The 10,881-nt window shown below is 57.1% G+C and overlaps 2 protein-coding genes across 2 annotated transcripts in view; both read right to left on the bottom strand.

Annotated features, from left to right (window-relative positions):
• SDF2L1 (stromal cell derived factor 2 like 1) overlaps positions 1-610 on the bottom strand; it is a 2,006-nt gene extending 1,396 nt beyond the window's left edge. Inside the window, exons 1-2 of the mRNA XM_006768861.2 lie at positions 388-610; positions 1-64 (exon numbers count right to left, since the gene is read on the bottom strand). The exon at positions 1-64 is cut by the window's left edge and continues 97 nt beyond it. Of these exons, the coding sequence (XP_006768924.1) occupies positions 1-64; positions 388-574 (251 nt within the window). The 5' untranslated portion in view covers positions 575-610. The remainder of the gene's footprint in view (positions 65-387) is intronic.
• A 270-nt stretch (positions 611-880) lies between these two features.
• CCDC116 (coiled-coil domain containing 116) lies at positions 881-10,311 on the bottom strand. The gene is made up of 5 exons (XM_006768961.2): positions 9,220-10,311; positions 7,592-8,155; positions 6,938-7,477; positions 5,163-5,771; positions 881-979 (listed from the first exon to the last, which is right to left on the bottom strand). Exons 1-5 carry the CDS (start codon positions 9,607-9,609, stop codon positions 881-883), a joined length of 2,202 nt encoding a protein of 733 aa, XP_006769024.2. The 5' UTR covers positions 9,610-10,311.
• Between the last annotated feature and the right edge of the window lie 570 nt (positions 10,312-10,881).

Raw genomic sequence — 10,881 nt, 5'->3', positions numbered from 1 at the left:
ATCCGCCAGTAGCTATTGGCGTCGTCAGACGCCTCCACGCCGGTCACCGACTGTTGGCCGCTGCCTGAGGGCGACACCCCACCCCACCCACGGGGTCGCCGTCAGTCCCGGAACCCGCGACCCTCAGCCCAAACGCCATAAACTTTCCAGGACCGCCTCCACCCCGATACCCTAACGGCTCCCCTCCAGCTTCCCCACCTGGTCCCCGGATGAACTCCCAGACCACCCTCTTCGCCCCCAACCTAGCGACGACCCCCTCCAACCGCCAATACCTCCAGCCAGAACACCCTCAGGCCCTTGGCCGCAGACCCCGCACCATCACTCAGCCTTCAAACTCCCAGCCCCCGCCCCGCCCCCGAGCGATGCCCAGTCCTAGGCCCCGCGCACCGGATCCGTATTTGACGTCGTGCGAGTGCAGCCGCACCCTGTGCTGCGTGTTGAACAGCTTCAGCACCGACCCGCAGGTCACGACCCCCGCGCCGGTCTTGGCGGCGCCACTGCCCGGCACCGAGAACGCCAGCAGCAGCCCCAGCAGCGCCGCAACCGCAGCGCAGCCGCGTCCCGCGCTCCACATCGCCCCGCCGGGCTCCGCCAGCTCCGGCCCGAGCCGCTTCCGTCTCCGCAGCCGGCCAATCCGGCTGGGACCGAGCCCCGCAGCAGCCAATCGCAGATCCGCACGGCGCTCCGCCGGCCCTACCATTGGCTCGTCGCGGCCAGCTTTCCAGAGGAGGGAGCTGGAGACACGAGGAGGGTTCTGATTGGTCCACGCTTCCGACGCCCCGCCAATGAGCAGCCAAGGGAGGCTGGTGCGGCTCCCAGCGGTGGGAGAGCTGCCGCAGGAGGATGTAGGGGAGGGTCCAACAGCAGCCTCTGAACCCGGTCATGAGGCTTCTTCATCCTGGATCCCCGAGCCCGCAATCGTGGCCTCTGTCCTCAGCCCCTGGGTCCGAAGCTGCAGGGTCTTGAGGTTGCTCGACCACTGAATGTTGTGGTCACAAAGTCGACAGATGTCAGATAATGAATCGCCTGGCCCTTCAGCTCCCGGACTCCCGGATTCAATACTCCCCCAGTCACTCGGTCATCTCCCCTCTCTGACATTGGGTCACCTCAGTCCCTGGACCCTGGGGTTTCTGAATCCACATGCCTCTCACCGACTCCTTCCCTGACACTATTGCCACCAGGCAGCAGAGGGCAGCAGGGAGCTGTGGTGTTTGTTGTAATGGCATGTTCTCACCGGAAAGCCCTAAAGCTCTTAGGGAACCAGAGCCCCGTTAGAAAGTGACTGTAGCAACCAAGCCTAGGCGACTGTGTGTTCCAGGTTCCTGACATGCAGGGGTCTTCAAGGGTGGGAAACTTACAACAGTCTCCAGTTGCTCAAGGCCAAAATTTGGGATTCATCTCTGATTCCTCTCTTTGCTGCACTCACATCTAATCCAACACTGACTCCAAAAAGATTGGGAGGCAACTCTCCTGCATCCCTCCCTCATCACCACCCTAATCCAAGTCACCCCATCTTCCCTCTAGATATCTACCACCCCATCCTAACTGATTTCCCTGCTTCTGATACCCTGGCTCCTCCAAGACATTCTCTACACAGGAAAGTGACTGTGCCTTATATATCAGATCATGCCAGGCACCTGCAGAAAGGGACCGTTGTCAGAAAGGGAAGTGTTCATTCTTTTTGTCCTCTTCCTGTTTCTCTCTGGGAATCGGGTGACCTCTCCTGAGTTAGTACAAGCAACTTTGGGGTCCCTGGAATGAAGGTCATGGTCCCAATAACACAACCCTCAAAATACACGATTTTTTCATTCCCCGATGGCATATTTGTGGGTGTCTGTGGCTATAATAGACTGTATTTCTAAACTTATTAGTGAATCAAGCCCCTAGTTAGATTAAAAAGCATTTTAGGGGAGATGTTTTGTAATTCAATTAGACGCTAAATGATCAACCTATTATATGGTCAGTTTTATTTTTAAAATTGCTTCTTGTTTCAAAACACTGTATTTCGTTGGTGTTGTGTGGGCTCCAGGTTCAATGCATGTCTGAATAGTCAAACTTCTTGAGTGTTTTGCAATCTCATAAACAAAATGGACTCTTATTCTTCTACTGAGCAAGTTTATGATAAATACCCTACTCTAGAAGTGGATTATAAAAAAAATACTGCTGGCCAGGTGGCTCAGTTGGTTGGAGCATCATCCTGTACACCAAAGGTTGCGGGTTCCATTCCTGGTTAGGGAATATGCCTAGGTTGTGAGCTCAATCCCCAGCCAAAGTGAGTATGGGAGACAACCAATTGATATTTCTTTCTCACGTAGATGTTTCTCTCTCTTTCCATGCGCCCCCCTCTAATAAATTTTTTAAAAAACACACACACAGCCTCACCATGGTGGCTCAATGGCTGAGCATTGACCTATGAACCAGCTGGTCATAGTTCCATTCCAGGTCAGGGCACATGCCTGGGTTGCAGGCTCGATACCCAGTGTGCAGGAGGCAGCCAATCAATGATTCTCATCATTGATGTTTCCATCTCTCCCTCTCCCTTCCTCTCTGAAATCAATAAAAATATTAAGAATAAATAAGACACACACACACACCATCACCACCACCACCGCCACATATCCTTGAATAAGGATAAAAAATATAAAATAAGCCCTAACTGGTTTGGCTCAGTGGATAGAGCGTTGGCCTGCAGACTTAAGGGTTTATATAAAATAAAATCCAGGATCATGACAAATGGTTTGGAGCCACTTAAGTCTCAGAGTGGTTTCTCACACAGCAAGACACCTGGAACAGGAGCTAAGGTCAGGTGTCTCTAGTACCATGTGCCAGTAGTTTCCAAGGGAAAGGGCCTGCTCCCATCCCAGGACAGTCCCTGGGCACGTACTTCGGAGGCTGGGGAGGGGATATGTTCAATTCTCCCTTGAGGACTCGGCAGTGGGACCTGGGAAGTTGACGGGTATCGATAGCTGCTCGCTCTCAGAATCCTGGGGCTCCCCTTCTTGGCTCCCTCCTGCCATCAGCGTTTCTTGCCCTCTCTGGAGAGGGGTGGAAGATGGCTGCTCTTCACCATCCACGCTTGCCTTCAGCCGTCAGTGCAAACTGCACCAGAATCTCTAGGAAAGAACCTAAGTGGCCTCGCTTGGCTAGAGTTGTGCCAATAGGTCCCAGCACTGTGGCCACGTGCAAGAATACGGCTATCGTGGCTCCACACTGTGGTGGTGGTGGCAGTGGGTGGCCTCAGGGAATGGGTCTTATGGGCTGGGCATGTTCCCTGAAAGATCCTTCTCAAAAGAGCTCTGTGGTAAAGTGGGTCCCTGACCCCCCTCCCCACCTCCACCTTAGCGCTCTGATCCCCCTGGCTCGCAGTGTAGTAAGTCTTCCTCCTGAGGCGCAGGGTGTGGGTGTTGTGCGGAAGGTCCTCCCTGCCTGGCTCCAGCGGTCCTTCCCGGGGGGCCACTGAGCATGTCCAGGCTGGGTTGCGCAGGCCTGGCCTCTGCCCCTGGGTGCTGAGGCAGTGTGAAGCATCTTCGCGTGGTCTCTCAGCCGTGGGGAAAGGGTGGTGAGGGGAGAGGTGGAGCTGGTCCCTGGACAAAGATGCCTGAACAGGGGAGCAGACCGACTGCCCTGAGAAGGCAGAGGGAAGGAGGGCGCTGCGCTGGTGGCACAGGAAGGCCAGAAGCCCCCAGAGAGCCTTGGAGATGAGACCTGCCGTGCCCACGGACCCTTTTGGAGACAGCCTGTCCGGCACCACTGAAATAAGGAGAGTCAAGTCGCCAACCTGGGGCAGCCAATCCACAGCTTGACCAAGCCGCAGCACCATGTGGCTTGGCATAGAACCTCCAGGTTCAGAAGGTGGAGGTAGGAAGTACAAATTAGGAAAACAGGATAATTCTTCTGCCTGAGGCGCAGGGTGTGGGTGTTGTGCGGAAGGTCCTCTCTGCCTGGCTCCAGCGGTCCTTCCTGGGGGGCCACTGAGCATGTCCAGGCTGGGTTGCGCAGGCCTGGCCTCTGCCCCTGGGTGCTGAGACAGTGTGAAGCATCTTCGCGTGGTCTCTCAGCCGTGGGGAAAGGGTGGTGAGGGGAGAGGTGGAGCTGGTCCCTGGACAAAGATGCCTGAACAGGGGAGCAGACCGACTGCCCTGAGAAGGCAGAGGGAAGGAGGGCGCTGCGCTGGTGGCACAGGAAGGCCAGAAGCCCCCAGAGAGCCTTGGAGATGAGACCTGCCGTGCCCACGGACCCTTTTGGAGACAGCCTGTCCGGCACCACTGAAATAAGGAGAGTCAAGTCGCCAACCTGGGGCAGCCAATCCACAGCTTGACCAAGCCGCAGCACCATGTGGCGTGGCATAGAACCTCCAGGTTCAGAAGGTGGAGGTAGGAAGTACAAATTAAGAAAACAGGTGGGCGTGAGAGCAGCAGCAGGAAAGGGTGGCTCCTCAGTAGGAATACGAGGGTGTGGCATGCCAAAGGGAGGGGAGAAGTGCCTTGGCAGAGGAGCCGCCACTGGAAGCAGAAGCCATGATGCACAAGAGGCTGTGATGGAAGGGGACCATGAACCCTAGAAGCCTGAAGAGCCGGGACGATGCTGACTGGAGGACAGAAAAGCCATGAACAGCGATTTGTGTTCAACAGCGCATGTGAGGTCACAGGGGTCAGAGCACGGCCAGCTGTCCTGAAAGCCGGCGGCGGCCAGGCCTGGCCCGCTGGGATGTGCTATCCAGGGGCAGGGGAGCAAGTGCGTGAAAGGGAGGCTGAAATCTCCAGACGAGAACACTGCTCCATCAACAGAAACTTTATTCTCCCTGTTGGATCTCTTGAGAGGCTGAACAGAGCGTCTTGTGGGCATTTAGACTGTTCTGATCTCTGCTCGGGACAGGGGCCAGCTGGGTGGACAACATTTCCCTAGAGCAGGAGAGAGAGTAGGGAATCCAGAACTGGATTCAGCTTACGGAGCCTCTGGCAATCTCCAGGGCCGTCTGAGGAATGGCTGATCTCTGCCTACACTCAGGGGTGCTCTGGGTCTCATTCTCATCTCCCCAAAATGTGATAGTCCTCCTCCTCCTCCTCCCCCTCTTCTTCCTCCTCCTCCTCCCCCTCTTCCTCCTCTTCCTCCTCCTCCTCCTCCCCCTCTTCCTCCCCCTCCCCCTCCCCCTCCCTATTCTGTTTCTCCCCCATGTCCACTACTTGCTCAGGCTGCTTGAAGCCCGTGCCAGTGCTCTGGGATGCGGAGGGCTTGGGCTCCAACTCGTTCGTGGGCTTGTGCTCCTCCGCTGTACCTTTCTCCTGAAGGGTGGGTACCTGGGGGCCTGGCTCCTCGGCCACCTGATCCAGGACAGTGGCCGGCATAGACAATATGGAGGGGGTGTCTACGCTGTGCGGGGAGGTGCCTTGGGGGGAGGCAGTGTGCTGGGAGACGTCATGCTGGGAGGCGTCATGCTGGGAGGCCTCCAGGGACACGTGCCGGGCCCACTGGGCCTCCTCCAGCATGCGGAGCAGGTCGTTCCAGTTGACCTCCGAGGACAGGCAGATGTTGGAGCCTTTCACTTTCTTGAAGCCCAGCAAGAGGTCCACGAGGGTCTCCGTGATGGGGACGGAGATGAGCCCCAGCTGCTTGGTGAGGTTCCTCTCAAACTTGTACTTGCAGACAAGCAAGGAGACAGCCTGCTCCGTCATGTCGTTGATAAGCTCCTCGGACCAGGGGTTGGAGATGCAGGACATGGACTTGGAGGAGATGGAGGGCAGTGTCATCTTCTTCCTGTTGTAATGGGGGCTCTGTGCACCAGCCAGGGAGGGAAAGGGAGACATGTCATGCCACTCTTGCTGTCCTGGGATGTCCCTCACTCCCACAGCACCCGACATGTCACCCACATGGACACCAGGCCTGTCGCACTAAGGGTATGGCCTCAACACCTCTGCTCTGCTTCCCGCTCAACAGCTCAGCACAGGTCCTGCACGTCGGCCAACCCTCACACTTATCACACTCTCATCACACTGGCCACACCAGTCAGGCTACAGGACAAGGCAGGTGACCGTAGTCACATTGTCAGCCAAACGGGAGCCTGGACAACCCAGGTTCCAGCAGATTCTTGCCCAGGCCAGGGTTCAGAGGAGGGAGGTGTGCCTGGGCCTTGATGTCACCCATCAAGGGTTCAGAGAGGGTCTGGGTCTGGGCTGGAGACCCACCAGGATGAAGCCACCTACATCTTCTCCACACCCTTCCTGGTCAAATCCCTGTCATCCGGGCAGATACACGGGAGCCCTGGCCCAGGCAGCAGGACCAGAGGGTATTAGACCTCGGATGCAGAGCCCCACTCTAGGCGCAGGCTGCTGTCCACAAGGGACAGGACCCTCTCCACATGGGACGGTCTCCAATTTCACATGCAAATGTTAAAAGAATACCCAGAATTAAAAATAGCCTTTATTCATCTTTCATAACACCTGGCAGTATTTAGGCCAGGGTTCCTCGTCCCCATCAGCTTGTCCCCTGTTCAGGTGGTTTCCACTGTACAGGGCGAGAGACCTGAACCATGGGCACCTGCCAGTGACAGCGGCTTTTAGGAATGGTGACTGACAGGGCCTTTGCCCTCCAAGTCTGCCCCTAAACTTTCCAGCTTTGCCCTAGAGGTCGTCACATTAGAATACAGTGAAGCGAGTGTTGGGGTGAGCTTTCTTACTAAGGAGGAGAGTGGTACGAATGCAGGGAGGTGGTGGAAGGTATGCGGAATTGTGACCTGGGTCAGGTGGGTCTGCTTGGGCACTTCCACCTTGATCCCGGGGGCAGGCAGGGTGATGTGTAGGCTCCGCCAGGGCTGGGCCCTTTGGCTGGAGCTCAGAGGCCCAGAAGAAAAGAGGGGTGATCTCTGTTCTTTGGGGTACTGGTCAGGTGCTTCCTGCCTGGTGCGGGGTGAGGGGACCTTGGGCTCTTCAGTGGGTATCACCTGGAGCCTAAATCTGGTGGCTCCTTGGGCATTAGACATGGTGGGACCACCTTCCTTGGGCTTGTCCCGTGGTCTGGGCTTGTTTTTTCTTCCAGTCATCTTGGAGATGGAGGCTGCGGTGGAGGAGAGATCATCAGTGGTCTCCTCTGGGTTGGGTGTGGCCAGTTTGGAGCCTGGTGTGATTTCTAAATGGGGCTCTGGGATGGGCTCCCATTCTGATGGGAAGAGAGGGCAGCCGTTCTGCCGGAGGGCGCCACTGAGCTTGTCCACAGCCTGGTTGACCACACTCTGCAGGGCAGGGAAGAGATGGTGCTTGGCCAGGAGGTCTAGGGTCCGATGGGGCTCCCGGAACGAAGAGTAGCCGGGCAGGTTGAAGGCCTCCGACTGGCTCAGCAAGGACTTGATCTCCTTGTTGAACTCTCTCTTGAGGAATTTCAGCTCTCTCTCGCCAATCCCCAGCTCTGATGCTTCCGGCGTGCCCAAGCTTGAGCCCAGTGAGTCCCACAGCAGGGCATCCCCCTGGGAGCAGGGCAGGCGTTTCTGAAGAGAGAGGGGGATTCTCAGAGGTGTCCGGGAACAGCCAAGCCAGGCTTGACCCCGAGCTCTGGTCTGGGCTCCATCCTCCCCACCCCAGGCCATGGCCCCACATCCTACCCCTCTGTTCTCCAGCCGCAGCAGCCGTCTGAGGCTCTTCTCCTGCAGGAGTTTGTCCCTTATGGGTGGCAGTGGGCCTAGGCTGCGGTAGCCCAGGTCGCTGTCCCGGCCGTAGGAACCCGGGTAGCCGACTGTGGCGTTGCTATGTGAGTCAGACATGGAGCTGGAGCAGGATGGGTAGTTGTTGGGGTGCCCGAGGCAGAGGCTGGGCTGGACATGGTGCCGGTGCACAGTATTGAGGCTGGGCCGGGCACGCACACGTCGCCCACCCCTCGGCATCTCCAGTGGGTCCTGCACATCCACCAGCGGCGCCCCAGTCTCTGTCTTCATGGTAGCCATGCGCTCAGTTGCTTCCTCCACCACCCTCTGCAGGCTCTCTAGCACCTGGCCCTCCACAAGGAAATCCAGGAAACTGCCAAAGGGCCGAGGGTCCCTCGTGCTCCCACGGTGGCTGCGAAGCCCTGAGCTGCCGGAGGGGCCATACATTGACGGTGGGTGTGGCACGTGGCCCAGATTGGAGGGCTGCTCCACTTTCAGGAACGGTGGCTTCATAGGCGGCTGCACCTGAGCAGAAGGTATGTCACAGTGATCAGGAAGGCCCCAGAGCAGGAGGGGTTGCTGGGGCCCTTCTAAAGCACCAGGCGCTGGGTGGGCAGCGGAAGGAACTGTGCTTAGAGCCCTGGGTTTAGGCCCTGGCTCTGCCACCTTCAGGCTGTATGACTGTGGGCACAAGGGGATCTGAAAGCCCACCTCTGCCCTCCCACAGGGAGTGAGTGGGTGATCACAAAACCCCTCTCACTCCTCACTTGGGCTCCTCATCTGTCTGTCCTGCTCCACTGCTGGGCTGTACAGACCACCTGTGGTCTTGAGCCCTGCACACCCCACGGCAACTTCTGCAAGTTGAGTCCTAAGCCTTGAATAAACCCCATGATCCCACTCTGGGCCCCAGTCTACTGAGCTCCTCCCAGGCCACTGGAAGTCAGGGGGGCGTAGGATGAAAGTGAGGGTGCCTGGCCAGCGTGGCTCAGTGATTAAGTGTGGATCTATGAACCAGGAGGTCAGGGTTTGATTCCCCGCCAGGGTACATGCCTGCTTGTGGGCTCATCCCCAGTAGGGGGCGTGCAGGAGGCAGCCGATCAATGATTCTCTCTCATCATTGATGTTTCCATCTCTCTCTCCCTCTCCCTTCTTCTCTGAAATCAATACAAATGTGTTTTAAAATACCTATGTGCTGCTGAAACCGGTTTGGCTCAGTGGATAGAGCGTCGGCTTGCGGACTGAAAGGTCCCAGGTTTGATTCCGGTCAAGGACATGCACCTGGGTTGCGGACACATTCCCACTGGGAGATGTGCAGGAGGCAGCTGATCGATGTTTCTCTCTCATCGATGTTTCTAACTATCTCTCTCCCTTCCTCTCTATAAAAAAAAAATCAATAAAATATATTTAAAAAAATACCTATGTGCTGATATATCTTTAAAAAGAAAAAGCAATTGAGGGTGACTAGGGCCCGGCAGGGGGTCAGCGCAGTGGGAATGAGGAAAGGGTGTTGTGATCTGGGGCACTGGGGCTGGCTGGCGAGGGAGCTATGGGGCCGGGCCTCAGAGTCAGGCCCTCCCGGGCACACCTACCCGGGGCCGGTACGTGATGTGGCCGGCCTCATCGTCCGCCAGGTATCCGGAGTGGTGGCGGCAGGTGTTCATGATGTGGGTACACCTGTCGGCTGCCAGCCGTCCTCTCTCTTCCGTTTTGCCGTGCGGCCGCGGCCGCCTCTCCGCGTCGGGCGGCGAGAAGGCGTGAGTTTCTCCCCAGGCTTCCATAGGTTCGAGTCTCCGTCCCTCTGTAGGACACTGCGTCAGAGGCCCCGGGTCCACAGGTCCCTCGCTCCCGCCACCCCAAGTCCCTCCGAGGTCTGGCCCTGCCGTTGCTCCTGGAGACACCTGGGCGTCGGCATACACATCCGTGTCCGGAACCGTTGGGGTTGGGGTCCCCAAGGACGTCCTCATCCTGACTTTGACCATCTCCAATCCTCGCCCCTCCCAGACCCCGGGCGCCCGGGCGTCTGTCCGTGGCCGAACCCCCCGACTCACCTAAGTTGGCGCCTCGCATGGCGCCAGGCAGTGCGATCTGTGCCCGCTGGGGGGCAGCGACACTGCTCTGGAGTCGCTCGGAGAACGCCTCTCGGGGTCATTTACATGCGGCATCTTGATTGGCTCTCAACCGGCGCCCTTTGTCCAGCTCCCCCGACACAAAGGTTGTGGGCGGGGCCCGCGATGGCCCCTCCCCTAATTCATCCAGTTCTGTCACTCCCACATTCAGAGCCAGGGAGCCAGGGAGCCAGGAGCGAGCGGCTCTGATCCCCAATCCGATCCCCACTCCTTTATCTGCCCCGAGGGAAGCGAGCCTAAGGGCCAAAGTCAAAAGTCTCTAGTGACACAAGCACATTCTTCGGCTCCAATCGGGTCCCTGCGTCGCCCTGGGCCTCCGGCTCTTCTTTCCAGTGTCCTCCCCTCGCCCATTGTGGACAACCCCAAGGTCTCTCTTGAGCCCGCTCCCTTCTGCAGTCTCCCTGAGCGCAGAGGAAAGAGTCCGTGCTCTAAGTCACAGGTCTAGCTTCCATTCCCAGCTCTGTCGTTTCCTGCCTGTGGACTCAACCGCTATGATCTCTGCTCCTCTTTTATAAAGGGAATTGAATGTCCTTCCGCAGGGAATATGGAGATTACATTTTCTTTCTTTCTTTTTTTTTTTATTGATTTTTTACAGAGAGGAAGGGAGAGGGATAGAGAGTTAGAAACATCGATGAAAGAGAAACATCGATCAGCTGCCTCCTGCACACTCCCTACTGGGGATGTGCCCGAAACCAAGGTACATGCCCCTGACCGGAATCGAACGTGGGACCCTTGAGTCCGCAGGCTGACGCTCTATCCACTGAGCCAAACCGGTTAGGGCTACATTTTCTTTTTTTTAAAAAAAATATTTTATTTATTTTTTACAGAGAGGAAGGGAGAGGGATAGAAACATCGATCAGCTGCCTCCTGCACACCTCCTACTAGGGATGTGCCCTCAACTAAGGTGCAGGCCCTTGTCTGAAATCGAACCGGGAACCTTTCAGTCCGCAGGCAGACGCTCTATCCACTGAGCCAAACTGGTTAGGGCTGGAGATTACAACTTCATACAACACACCCGACACCCCATAAGATCCCCATATATCTTTACCTCCTCTCCCCCTCTGCCTGATAAACTCCTTCTCATGCAGCCCCCTTCCCAGGTGTCACCTCTCAGAGAAGCCTTCC

Source organism: Myotis davidii, unplaced genomic scaffold, assembly GCF_000327345.1.
Source record: "Myotis davidii unplaced genomic scaffold, ASM32734v1 scaffold223, whole genome shotgun sequence".
Classification (NCBI taxonomy): Eukaryota; Metazoa; Chordata; class Mammalia; order Chiroptera; family Vespertilionidae; genus Myotis; species Myotis davidii.
Note: the sequence above shows the minus strand (reverse complement) of the source record. Positions and strands in the feature narration are given on the sequence as shown.

Excerpts from the sequence above, each read along its gene's own strand:
- CCDC116 (XM_006768961.2), bottom strand. The coding sequence starts at position 9,609 with ATGGTCAAAGTCAGGATGAGGACGTCCTTGGGGACCCCAACCCCAACG. Across the intron at positions 7,478-7,591 it reads TGCGGCTGGAGAACAGAGGG|AAACGCCTGCCCTGCTCCCA; the intron begins GTAGGATGTGGG and ends CTCTCTCTTCAG. Across the intron at positions 5,772-6,937 it reads CCACCAGATTTAGGCTCCAG|AGCCCCCATTACAACAGGAA; the intron begins GTGATACCCACT and ends GCTGGTGCACAG.